Raw genomic sequence first — 14,482 nt, forward strand, 5'->3', positions numbered from 1 at the left:
GAACTTATTGAAACATAAGAAAATAATGTGGACTAAATAGAATATAAGTAGATGAAAATGGTATTTTGGTCTTCTTACCTCAAATAGGACTTAATGGAATAGTCAAAAAGAACGTAGGCTGCCCGAAGCCCACCCGCGGCTCGGGAAAGGCTTGTTTGAGCTCGGGCTTGAGCCTAGTCTGAGACCCTAGGCTAGGGCCTGGGCCATCACTTTAAAGCCCGGCCCGGCCCATCGGCCCGGTTAAGGCCCATTCAAGGCTCGGTCTGAGGCCCGGTTCACGCTGAGGCCTAATGTCTTTTTTGTGAAAAATAATAAAATTTTGGTAGAAATAATTAAAAAGAATTAAACAAAAATGGCCAGATCCACCCAAGCCCAACCCAAGCCTGAGGCTAGGCCCAGGTCCATCAGCCCGACCCACCGGCTCAGGTCCGGACCCAAACGAGCCTGCCCCGGGCCGTGGGCAGGTTTCGGGCAGCCCACGGGCCGCGGGTCAATTCTACATTCCTATCAATGTGCATGTTAACCTGTCAATGTGAATATTCACATTGTCAACGGGCCGGGCCTAGCCTACCCCGGGCCGCGGGCAAGCTTCGGGCAGCGGACAAATTTTACACTCCTATCAATGTTAATGTTAACATGTCAATGTGAATATTCACAATGTCACGGGTCGGGCTGCGGTCGGGCTTTGGGCCGTCCATGGGCTGCGAGCCAATTTTACACTTTTATCAATGTGAATGTTAACATGTCAATGTGAATATTCACATTGTCAACAGGCCGGGTCGGGCCCGCCTTGGGCCGTTGGCCAATTTTATACTTTTATCAATGTGAATGTTAACATGTCAATGTGAATATTCACATTGTCAACGGGCCGGACCGGGCTCGCCCCGGGCCGCTCATGGGCCGCCGGTGGGTTTCGCGCCGCCATGGAACGCAGGCCAATTTTACACTCCTATTAATGTGAATGTTAACATATCAATGCGAATATTCACATTGTCAATGGGCCGGGCCCACCCCGGCTTGCGAGTGGGTTTCGGGCAGCCCACGGGCCAATTTTACATTCCTACCAATGTGAATTTTAAAATATGAATATTCACATCATAAAATTGCTAACCGTTCAAAAAATATTTATAAGGGTATCAAAATTAAATATAAGGGCATAAGTGTCCAAGAAAATAGTGTAAATCAAGAAAAAGTACTTTATGGAATAAAACTATACATACATGGGACTAAATGGGTTAACAAATTCGTTCATGAACTTCTTGGGTTAAAACACTTCTAAATGGGATTTATCAATAAAAATTCCTAATTTTTTTTATAAAATATAATATAATTTTAAATACTATTATGAACCTATCTAGTTATTTATTCTTAAACAAATTGATGTTAGATTTCCATAAGGATGTGAAAAATGATAATAAAGTCTCATTTAGTGCGGTAATTTCATTTTGTCTAAGAAATCAAACTAAAAATCACTTAAACAAGAAAATGAAGGAAATTCGAAATGAGATTCTCATTTTATCTTGCATGTTCCATGCTACTATCCAAACATGCAAGAAAAAATTATATTTTCTCTTGAAGTCACATATCTTCGTTGTTTTCTACCCCTCCTATTTTATTTTTATTTTTATATTTTTCCATTCTCTCTATTTTTGGTTTGCTTTTTCCATTTTGTTAATTTTCCTTGTCCCCCCTTTTTTTTCATTAGATAAAAAAGCACTTTCTTTGGATTTTGATAGAGACCGATTGTACCCTTTTGGTTCTGGGTGCTTTTAAATATACTTTCTTAAAGAAAAAATTATGTTGAAATAGACAATGCCTACCTTTGGTAGACTACGACCTCTAATATATCTTCTTCTTTTTTTTTCGTGTATATTTAAAAAAAATATTATTTTAGTTTATAATATTTTAATTTTGATTTTTTTATTGTATCTCTAATCAATCCAAAGGACAAACACAATTGGCAAACTTTATTTTAGTAGAGAAGCATCTTGTTTGGCTTCATCAAACAATGCAAAAAGACAAGAATGGACTTGTGTATGTAAATGGAAGGAGTTTTGGTTGTAGATGTGTTCTAGTTTCCTCTCAAACTACAAGGAAGGGACCTATTTCTCAAACACGGAATTCATCTGATAGATTATTATTATTATTCGGACACATCCAATTCAGAAGAAGAGTCATGCAATATGGTTGGTTGCTTGGTTCACGGATTGCAAAACTAAAGCATAAAAAGCAACCCCTCTCTCTCTCTCTCTCTCTCTCTCTCTCTCTCTCTCTCTCTCTCTCTCTCTCTCTCTCAGAGCCTTCACTAAAACAAAAAAGACTATCATCTACGTGTAAAAAATTCAAAATGTAAAATTTATTTGATATGATGTAGACCACAATTGAAATAAATCAGATCAACCCAATCCAACAAATTTGTTTATTGATCAAATTTCTGCAAATTCGAACACAAGAATACAAGAATGCAGCAGCTGCTGCTTCATCATCGTTCTTTCTTTGCTTTCTGCATAAGCTTATGTTCTACAAACATTTGAATGTTAAATACAAAGAATGGCTGATGTTTTCTCAATAATGCACATTCCAAGGAATAGGAAAATTATGTTGAGTTACAAATTTAAAGCAGTTTGAATGAATTTCAAAAACACTTTTATTGTGTCTCAATCGAAACAATATGCTCTATATCTGATAGCATAAGCGTATGTTTGCCCAATGGCAATATTCTTCTTCCATACTCATTCGCAATGCTAAGATGTTTACAAGGATCTACTACGATGCTCGTTTCAGTAGACCTGTAAGAAATAGTATGCACGCGTTCGAACCCAATTAGTTGTTTTTCCGGAGCACCTTTAAAAAAATTTGGCACTCTAGAAAACAACATCACGACATGGCTTCCATCCATGTCGCCATTATTTGTAACAGATATGTGGAATATCAACGAATCACAATATTCCACCTCATCAATGTGAATATAATCAAGCTTGTATCCTCTTTGTTGTGTCATGTTCTTTCTGGATTCAGCCTTAGTTGATGCCAATAATATCAATTTGTTTGGTGCTGACAAGAGCTTGTAGGTGAAATTTGTATAGCTTAAGCCATGTCCAAATCCGTATACTCTATCTCCAGTGTAGAATCGATAAGTTCTTCCAGGATAACCACGAGAAGGATCAGCTCGCATGTTCATGTCGTTCATTGGTACGCTGGTGAATGATTCGGGATACCAGGTAATGGGCAGTCTTCCACCTGTTTTATTCCAGAAACTACATGTCAACACCAAGTTATATACAAATAGTTACAAAAAAATTAATTATTATATTGCTAAATGGGAAATTTGGCTATAAACCTCCCTTACCTTCCTTTCATTGTTAAAAGGACTAAGAAAAAAATTATAATTTCTCAACCCCCTCATAATTATAAAATCTTGCATAAAGGACAAAATTTATTATTTAAATATTTTATCAGACAATACACCCTCAACTAAATCTTCCCATCTTCTCCCCCCACTCTCTCCCCACTTTCTCCGTCTCTCTCCTCCCCCTCTAAACACAACTTCTCTTCATAGCCATGTCAGAGGCTACCTCAGCCGCCAGAGCATCGTCCGCCAATGTATTCCGACCACCAACCGCCATGATTCCCGGTGCCACCCCCTCCTCCGCATCCAATGTCAGTCAAGCCTTCCATTTCTCTTCTGGAAACTCTAAAATTGAAGAAACCAGAGGCTTCATGTACCTCTACCATACTCCATTCACTTTTTACCGGACTGAAATTCTAACAAAGGTTCTCCCTCTTCCTTCAATCCTCAGTTCAATTTGTGATCTGAGAGGAACTCTAATTTGAGTTTGTGATCTATGCTTAAGAGGCTTGGGTAAGATTGATTTAACTTATAACATCTCAGATTTGGATTCGACTAATAACATCTCAGATCTGGTTTGTGTCATTTCGAATTTGGTGTGATTTCACCATTACGAACTCGATTTTGAGTTTTGATTTAGAGTCGACCTTGTAGCTCAAAATTTTGCCTATGATCTGGATTAATGACTTGACCCTCACCTTTGGTTCGATGTCACTATTTGATCTTCGATATATGTTGATTAATTTTTTTGTTTTTGTTTTTGATTTAGATTTATTTTTGTTGATTTGTCGAGTTCAATCAGGTGTGTGCTCTAGTTTTTGTTTGACAGAATGAGAGTAACATTTTATTCTGATTTGTGCTCTGTTTTTGTTTAACAGAATGAAAGTAAAATTTTATTTTGGTTTGTGCTCCGTTATTGCTTGACAGAATGAGAGTAAAATTTTACTCTGGTTTGTGCTCTGTTTTTGTTTGATAAAATGAGAGTAAAATTTTACTCTGGTATGTACTCTATTTTTGTGTGATAAAATGAGAGTAAACTTTTACTTTGGTGTTATTTGTTCTGTTTTTTATTATTTTTTATACAATGATAGTAAACTTTTACTCTGTTATTGTGTACTTATGTTATTTGTTTTTGGACTCCTAGTGACAGTATAATTTTACTATCAATTCATTGCAGATTTGAATTATACAATGAAAGTAAAATTGTACTTTCAGAGTAAAATTTTACTCTGAATCAGAATAAAACTTTACTCTGGTTAAAAACATGTTGATTTGCTTAACGATATAAAATTTTACTTTGAATCATAGTAAACTTTATTCTGATTCAGAATAAAATTTTACTCTGAATCAGAGTAAAGTTTACTATGATTCAAAGTAAAATTTTACTCTGAAATTTTCTCTGATTAAAAATGTAACGACCCCGAAATGCGTATCATAAATTATCTTTATTTAATTATGGGTTAATGTGCCTTAATTTAATGATATCTATTTGAATTGAAAAATTATTTGTTGAGTTACAACTTTAAAACTGAAATTGCCGACCTGCATGGGTTCAGAAACCGAAATAGAATGCATGGATATGTTAGCGGGAATTTTTAGAGCCAATTGGGAAAGCTAATTGAAAATCTGATTTGTCTGATTCGTTAAGGTATGTTTGGGTAGTTAACTTTGCACTGCAAATTGAAGGTCATAGAGGCTTCACAAACCAGAACGGAATACATAATTATGATCAGTATAATTTTTAGATTCACTTGTGAAGTTTAATTGAAAAGTAATTTCGTCTGATTCGCTAAGTTAGGTTTGATAGGCCATATGGATACATAGACTTGTTTATATATATTTTTGAGCCTTATATGCTGTATAGACTCAACCAAACACCAAAACATCTCCTGGAAAAGAGTGAGAGGAGGAGAAAAGAGAGAGAAGGAGAGAGCTCACCTTAAAGCTTGTGGTTTGAGAAATTGGAAGGGGAAATCAAGAAGATAGCTCAAAGAAAGTTTTACATATCCTAAATCTTTCTTTAATTGGTTAGAATCAAACCTTAAAATGAAGTTTTCTACATGTATGGGAGTTAGGGTTTTGGGTTATCATCTCAACTTAACCAATTTCATGGAATTGAAGAGGTAATCATTGGATTTAGCTAATTTAAGGGTTAATTCTTGTATTTTGGGTTGTTTTGAGTCAGGGTGTGGGTCACTTCCTTTTCATCTTTGTTTTTTTGGCATGTTTTGAACTCATACATATATGTATGTATATGTTTGTATATATATACCAAGATGAAGAAGATGAAGGAATAATGGAAATTAGAATTGTAAATGTCAAGTAAAATGAGTTATGACCCATTTGAGTATAGATTTCATGTTTGTCATAATTATGTTATATTATGGAAGTGAAATTGTTGAATCAAGCCTTGAGGATGCCTTGAAAAAGGCTTGAATTTACTACAGTTTCGAACTGCCAAACAGGGTACACGACCGCACGTGCGGAAAACAGTGAAGGAAGATTGGGCTACACTGCAATAAAAGCACGTGCGGCGCACCTACCCGCACGTGCAGTGGGGACTTCCGCACACGCGGCCCAAGCTAGGAAATTCTGAAGTTTTCTGTCGCTCTTTTTGACCCTCTGAATGTGTTGTTATGTTCGTTCAAAGCCTTAGTTGCACGAAGCGGGAGCGGGAGCGGGAGCGAGGAAGTGTGAGCCGATAGAAGTTTATTAGGTTGGGAACGCCTCGGGAAGCGGTAATATATATATATATATATATATTTTAATACATATTAGAAGTTTTTTTATAAATATTTTTATTTTAATACACATTAATTATGTTATTATTTATTATATTTTTTAAATAATGTGTTATTGTTAATTTATTTTTATTTTATTTTACATATATGTGTGTGTGTTTTTTATTAACATGTATAATATATACTCATATATATATATATTATATTTATATGTGTTAATGTTTTTTTTATGTAAATATATTATAAAGGTTATATATATTAATATTTTTATATGATATATATTAAATAATAATATGTTAATGTTTTTTATTTTTTTATTTTTTAAATATATATATTTATTTAAAGATTTTATATGTTTTATCTTATATATGTATATATATATTTTACTTATATATTATTAGATATATATTGTGACATTACAGAAGGCCAGAGAGAGAGAGAGCACGAGTGAGAGAAGGCAAAGACGAAGGCAGATGAGACGATGACGATCAGAAAGGAGACGATCTGCGAGAGAGAAAGAGAGAGAGACGAACTGCGATAGAGACGAAAACACAGAGAGAGAGAGAGAGACGGCCTTCGAAGTGATGAAAGAAGAAGAAAAACGAAGCAAAGGATCGCGTCTCTCTCTTTCTTTGCCTTCAGGTTCTTCTTCACCTTCTTTCTCCTCTCTCTCTTTGTTGACCAACAAGCTAGGGTTTTTGTTCATAGCCACCAACGATCCCATCTTGGACAGGATCGTGTCTCTCTCTACAGAAACGCGATTCCTACACGTTTCTTTCTAAGAAACCTGGAATTGTGTTTCTTACAAAGATTCGTGACCTGGTAGCACGATTCCTGCAACTAAGTTCAAAGCTCCTATAGTGCACTTAATTACATGAAACCTAACGAATCAGATAATTGAGAAGAAGAAACTAAGGAAAGATGATATACTTACGAATCGTGTGCTATGTGTAGGGCACATACAGGAGGGGATTATCGTGCACCGCATCACTCTGAGAAATAATAGTGTAATGATATGTTTATTTCCGTATTTCTGATTATGAATTATCGTACTTCAATTGTGCTTGACACGTTTGAGATAACTTATACTGTGGTTTATATATTATGATTGAGAATGACATATTTTGGGGTAAGTGGTGTTATGTTTCATGTATTTTAGCTCGTGAGTGGCATGCGTTAAACAAATTATAAGTGAATGGAAATGACTGGGCAATGGTACAAGTAGGAACAATGGCATATGAAATGGGCTTAAGGCCGTTCTGTTTATCCATTCCGCTTAAGTTATGGCATGATATGAATTGTTCGGTCTTTAAAAACTTACTAACTTTGGTAAGGAATAAAGTGTTGTACGGAACTAAGTGCTACAGTGAGAGTCACCTCTAGAATCCGTACGAAACCCCTCTTGGGTCCATACATACATACATGAATTGGGTCCGAGGCCGTTTTGATATTCAATTGGGCCCGAGGCCATTTTGATATATGATTGGACCCGAGGCCGTTTTGATATATGATTGCGCTCGAGGCCGTTTTGTTATGTAGTAGGCCTAAGGCCGTATTGCAAATACATTTATGGTTAATGTTGTGAATGGTGTAAATGTAGAAGAGAATTGTGTTATACTTCTTTTGAATCTAGATTATTTACTTGATTCACTTCACTTTATTATTACTCATTGAACTTCGCTCACTCTGTATTTTACCTGTATGTAGGTGATCAATCCGGAGATTATCCTTAGCTCAGCCTCAGGAGTTCCTTTTGTGAACCTGCTAAGTCAAGCCATCCAAGATGCGCCTCCTTGTCGAGGCTTTAACCTTGCATTGTTAGAATCTTGTATTTACTTAAGTTTTATGTATATGTGGGTGATATATATATATATATATATATATATATGTATATATATGTATATTAGTATGTTTTCATTGTTTTAAGTATTTCAATTATCATGTATGCACAAGCTCAATGAACATTTCTATTTGATTTGCTTCCGCTTTAGGCCCCGATGTCATTTAAATATTTTGAAATTTTGTCTTTGAAACCTAAGTAAAGGCCGGTCATGGTCTAAACTTTTAGGGGCAGGTCTGCGTTGTGACAAAAAACATGTTGATTTGCTTAAAAAATATAGAATTTTACTTTGAATCATAGTAAACTTTACTCTGAATCAGAGTAAAGTTTAATATGATTTAAAGTAAATTTTACTCTGAAATACACTGTAAAGATGACTTAATATGAGAGCTGAAAGATATGAGGGTAATATAGTAAAAGAAACAAGTTTTAAAATATTAGGGGGTTTTGAAAATACCTATATAATTCTTGTCCTTTTGAAAGATAAATTAGACAGTGAGGCGTTTGTCACCAAATCCCCCTTGCTAAATTGAGTCATTTTCAAATTTCAGATCATGTTAGGGTTTCGAGAATGTCTATTCAGTGACATTCAAGCAAATGGTTTCAGCCATTCTATAAGAAACAAAGCGAGATGGTTCCTTTTTCATTCAGAGTCTAGGTATTGTCTTCCTAACAAAATCAAAAGTTCTCTCATTTATTTTTTTGGGTTACAAAATTAAAAGTTCTTTACACCAACCTGGATTGTAATCTCCAAAGATGACCTCTGCGAGTGCCTTTCCACCAGTCTCTCCAGGGTAACCAATCCAAAGAATACTTGCAATCTTTGAGTCCCCCTCGGCAAACGACACATCAAGTGGTCCACCGCCAGTAAGCACTAAAACCAATGGTTTTTTACTTACGGAAGCAATAGTGGTAACAAGAGCCATCTGATAACCGGGCAAGAGAAGACTGTACCGGTCATGGTCTTCGGTTTCTTGGGACAAATCCAGGCCAGCTACTACAATGACAAAGTCAGCTTCTTTGGCAATAGAAAGAGCCTCAATAAATCCAGCATTGGAATAGCAAGGTACACCATCAAGGCAACCAGCTGCATATGATGTTTTCTTTGCATATGCCTGAAATGCATCAAGAAGGCTCTTTGGGCTACATGGAACTCCTACAATTCAGAAAATCCTGAAACTACATCAGCACAGCATCAAACTAGAGTTCTCCGATTATTTGGCGGAGAAGAAGAACTTTAAAAAGAAAAAAAAATCAGAAGGCTAACAGTAATGACATATTTCAGCAAAAATTCTAACAACTCAAAAGAGAAATCAATAATGAAGCATATACTATCATATTCCGAAATCAATAACAAGAATTTTAACAATAGTTCAATATCATTTATTGCCACCAAATAATTAATTTATTATCAATTTGTGCATGAAAAGATTGGGTAATTAAATCAGCTTTCAATCATCGACAAATTAATGTGAGACCATCAAATGCTCAAGAAGATATGCAAGCAAAGATATTCAATCAAACACGCCTATAACAGCCAATTGTTACATGCAAAACAATTGAACCTGTGTAGCCGCCACCCAATTGGGTGCTGTTTGCCATTGGACCGATAACAGCCAAGGAAGACATTTTATTCTTGTTTAATGGCAAAAACTTCTTCTCATTCTTTAGAAGCACAATTCCTTGCCTTGCTGCTTCAAGTGCTAGTGCCTTGTGCTCTGAACTGCAAACATGTTGAGGTCCTAACTTTCCAAACTGCCTCTTTATAGGGTCACCATCAAAAAGCCCAAGACGAATTTGAACTGAAAACAAATTGAGAAGAGCTCTGTCTACGTCTTCTTCTTCCACCTTCCCCTGTTTTATGGCAGCTTGAGTGTACCGAAGAAGATATGTTCCACAGTTAATATCCACTCCTGCAAAATATATACATATATATATATCAACTCTTGGGAAACTTTTACAGGTACCACTTGACGATGCATAAAGGTTAAATGTCCAAAAAGAGAGAAAACGAAAAAGAAACCTGCTTTAAGAACAAGAGCTGCTGCATCTTCAGGAGTTTTGGCATAATTCTGATATTCGTAAATGGTGGCCACAGCATCACAGTCAGAGGGAATATATCTGAAATTGTGCCATTGAGAGGATTATGTATGAGTCTAATGGTCAGTCTCATTTGAATTACAGGTTGCGTTATCTTTATTAAATAATGAGGTTTTGTAATATATCAATTACCCTTTGAACCCCCATTTGTCTCGAGCTGTTTGCAAGAGTTCTTTATCCGCACACGCTGGTATTCCATTAACCGCATTGTACGAGCACATTAAGCAACTTGCTTTGCCTTGTTGAATACAACTCCTAAATGGTGGCTGATATGTGTCCTCTAAATCCTGCTGTGAAACCTGAATATGGAGATAAATAAGTTTCAAGTACTACTGCACAATTGAAGTCAATTTAGACATCTAAGGAAACTATATTTAGCCACATTGAATTATAGGATAAGAAAATATCACATCCCCATCCTCTTAAGCATCTGATAATACCGAGTTAGATTCTTCTTTAAAATGCTCCCAGTAGCTCCACACAACTTGAATTATTGTCATTAATATGGTTTTTAAGTGTTCCATTAATTTGTCTAAATCACTCTGCTAAAATTTTAATATCTAACGTGCGTTAACATTTTGGATATTCTAATCAAGTTGAAACTTACTGCTCCAATAGTGATCCTAGGGCTGTAAATGAACCGAGTCAATATAAGTAGCAGATTATTCGGACCTTGTTTTGAAAATTTAACAAGAAGCTTGGTTTGTCTATGTTTCAAGTTGATGTCAAGCAGGTTTTGATCAAGTCAATTCAGTGAGTTGAGCTCAAATAGTTTAGTTTTTCATAGTCTTATAGTGTATATAAACTTAACACGCTTCAAAATATGTTAAAACTTGATTTGTTTATGCAACGAACCTAGCTCGAACAAGCTTTAACAAGATGAACCTAAGTCAAGCTCATGTAGCTTCGCTCGTTTATTGCCTTTGTGATCCCATGTTTCATTTGATATTTAATTGCTTGGAATGTACACATGTTAGCTATGAAGTTTATGATATTGGGGTTTTCCAATTATCCGTTCCTATCAAAGCAATAGTTCAGCATTCAGTATGAACAAACTATATCACAGAATGAAGGTCCAAAATTACTGAAAATCCACAGAATCTAATAGAGCTTCTAAAATTGTCAAAGAAACATAGAAAATGAAGTTGAGAACTGATACAGGCACTCTTACCACAGCATTGAAGTTATATCTGGTGAAAGTCCCCCAATTCTCCAAATCATAAGCAGTGAAATGCTTACAACAAGCAGACAACATCAACCCATCACCACCATCATCACCATCTGCTAACACTCTCTTCTCACCAAGCCCAATTCCAATTCCAGCACCAACCCTCCAATTCTCTCCCTGAAACCCCCTCACAAACTCGATAGCAAAGGCGGAGGCGAGCATGGGATCTTCCCCGGGAGTCTCCTGCCCTCTCCCCCATCTGGGGTCCCTAAAAATATTAATATTGGGAGCCCAAAATGTCAAGCCAGCTTGGCCAAGATTGTACATGGCTCTGCCCTCAACCGCAATCGCGGCGGCAATCAACCGCCAGAGAGTTGTATTGAAGGAGGCGGAGGTGAGGAGGACTTGGGGGAAGCTAGTGGCGGATTGAATGGAGCCATTGAAGGTGATTCCGGGGCCACTGGAGGCAATCCCGTGGAGAGACTCGGACCACCACTCGTATGAAGGAATGCCGAGTCTGGGAATGGAAGTGGCGTTGTTACAGAGCTGTTGGATCTTCTCGGAGAGGGAGAGGAGAGAGATGAGAGATTGGGCTCTGGGTTTGATGGGGAGAGAGGTGTTGCAGAAAGGGTAGGAGTTGTGGTGGGGTGGGGAACAGGGGAATTGGAGATGTGGGTGGTTTGATGTGATTGGTTGAGAAGTGGATGATGATGATGTTGATGATGATGATGATGATCTGATGAAGAAGAAGAAGAAGAAGAGGGTTAGGAAGTTGAGGAATCTTCTCCATTTGTGTTGTTGGGTAGACATCACTGTGCCAAGTCTGTGCTTGCTTACGATGATGAGCTCCTCTAAGGTGTGTTTGGGTGTAGTTGCTATCTATCCAGTAGTACGACATAAGACTGTTAGTTTAGTTGGGTTCCAATTAGATGAGGGTTTAAATAGAGCATTTCGATCCAATCAAAAGAGAGAGATGTTGATAAAAATCCGGAAAATGTTTGAGGTTTTAAATTTTTTACTAAATAAATAATTAAATATTTTATATAAGTGTGGGATTTATAAAATTACAAACTTTATATCAATATGAGGTATTTGATAACTTATTTAGAAGAAACTAAAAATTAATTTTTTATTTGCTTCCCAAAACACCTCTTAATATCCCTAATATTATCCTAAAAACACAACTATGACAAGTAAGAGTTGGATGATGAGAGAAATTTAGTTGGACGACTTCTTGCACGTTAGCATTTTAGGAAGATAGTTAAAAGTTGATTTTTCACTTTTAATTAAGTGTTTTGATTTTTTTTTAAAAGTTATTTGAGAAGTTGATAAAAATTTATTTTTTGATTTTTTTTATTAATATTTATTTATACTGTCACATCACATTCAAATGACCAAAATATCCCCATTCAAAGATTTTGCTCCTAGTCCACAAAATGTAAATATGAAAGGTATAATTGTAATTTCATAACTAGCTTTTAACCACATTCCGAAATAATTTTAATGTCAAAAAAGTAATTTTTTGACATTTTTTGCAAGCGGTAAAACGCAGCTTTTATTTTTCTTCCCAAATGGCACCATTGTGGCCTTTGGCTGTAAAATTATTTCTATCCGCCTAAAAAATAAAATTATATAAAAATGATAAATATTTTTTTAATTTTTTCACAAAATTAATTTTTAATTTTTTAAAATTCTGAAATAAGTTTATGAAAAATAAATCATGGTCATTTTTGTATACAGATAGATGGGGGTTTATCTAAAATCTAGAATACCCATATTCTTAAAAAAAATCTAAAATCTAGACCAGTTTTGGAGGCGCTTTTTTTTTTTTTTTTTTTTTGGTGAGTAGAATTTAATATAATAATTGTTTGGTAGGTTGGAACTATTTAAAGTGGGTTATGTTAAAGGACTTAAATGATTTATTAAATTTTTTATCAAATTTTTTATATGGATATGAGATCTACACATATGTGATTTTGTGTGGATCTCACACCCATATAAAAAATTGATAAATTATTTAGAATCTATAATATTTTCCATTTGAACAGGTTATCCTCACACAATGAAAAAATTGATAAATTATTTGGAATCTATAATATTTTCCATTTGAACAGGCTATACTTACACAATGAAAGTGACATAATTGGTTGTAATTTGTTTTTTAATATGATATTTGTGGAGAAGTGGTTTGGAAATACTCTTCTGATCCTGGAAAACGCTCGTGATCCTCTTCCGGTCACCTGAAAATGAATATGCACTCCGGCGGGGGTGCCAGAATTAGCACTCCAGCGGGGGTGCCGGAATTAGCACTCCGACGGACAAGTCAGTAACCACACTCAGGAATACTTTTATTCTAAGTTAAGCATTACAATTCTTACATACCTCTTTCTGGCTGATGTTCTTCTATTTATATCTTTTCTTCCATGGTCTTCGGGATTAGGTCCATTTCCAACTCATATTCGGCACATCTTATAATAAACCGACCCTCACTCGGCCCCTTGCCTAATTGGCAATTTGGCCGAATAGGGTTGGATTTGAACATGGGAGCCAATTGCCGAGTGCTTCGAATCTCGACTTTCCGAGATTCGACTATCTGGAATCTCTACGACTCCCTCTTCTTGGCTCACACAATTGCCCCCCAAGCACTCCACTAACGACAGTTGGCTGGAAAGTTTGGTTTCGAACTCGAAGAGTAAGAGCCGAAATTCAACGGCTGACCGTATTCCAACACAAATGTTTGTACACACGCTTCCCGGTTATCATTTTAACTTCCCGCCTCTTCGTACGTTTCTATCTATTGCGATTTGAAATTTCGACGTCTTTTCAAATGCATACATGCTTTTAGACGCCCGTCGTTGGATTGCTTTCCGAACTACCTCTGCAACTTCCTACTCTTCTCTATCTCCTTCGCCTCTTGTAAGTTCTCTCCTTCTCTGCTTTGTTTTTTTTTTTTTTGGCTTAGCATAATCCTATTGGCTGGGGAAATGGTGAAACATTTAAAAGATCTCCTCTCACCAGATCAAATTTCTAGCTTCCGACGCCATTTTTCCATTCCTGATGATGTTCGTCTGTCATTTGTGGCAGATGGCACCCTTGATATGGAGAGGGATAATGAGACCACGGTCGTCTTCCCTCTTCTATCAATAGCAGAGGGTGGGGTCCATTTTCCCCTTCACCCTCTCCTTAGGGTCGTGCTTTGCCATTGGGGGTTAATTCCTTCCCAACCCAACGTCAACTTCTATAGGATCGTGATGGGATTATCGCACTAAATCGCCGCCTTAAAC

At 36.3% G+C, this 14,482-nt stretch overlaps 1 protein-coding gene across 1 annotated transcript; it reads right to left on the reverse strand.

Annotated features, from left to right (window-relative positions):
- Positions 1–2,387: 2,387 nt before the first annotated feature.
- On the reverse strand, positions 2,388–12,110 carry LOC114277181 (Glycosyl hydrolase family protein). Its single transcript, XM_028219043.2, has 6 exons — positions 11,202–12,110; positions 10,163–10,329; positions 9,954–10,051; positions 9,496–9,843; positions 8,667–9,086; positions 2,388–3,240 (listed from the first exon to the last, which is right to left on the reverse strand). The coding sequence occupies exons 1-6, from the start codon at positions 12,006–12,008 to the stop codon at positions 2,648–2,650; spliced, it is 2,433 nt and encodes an 810-aa protein (XP_028074844.2). The 5' UTR covers positions 12,009–12,110; the 3' UTR covers positions 2,388–2,647.
- Positions 12,111–14,482: the final 2,372 nt, after the last annotated feature.

This window comes from Camellia sinensis, chromosome 1 (genome assembly GCF_055761805.1).
Source record: "Camellia sinensis isolate YWXY chromosome 1, ASM5576180v1, whole genome shotgun sequence".
NCBI classification, from domain to species: domain Eukaryota; kingdom Viridiplantae; phylum Streptophyta; class Magnoliopsida; order Ericales; family Theaceae; genus Camellia; species Camellia sinensis.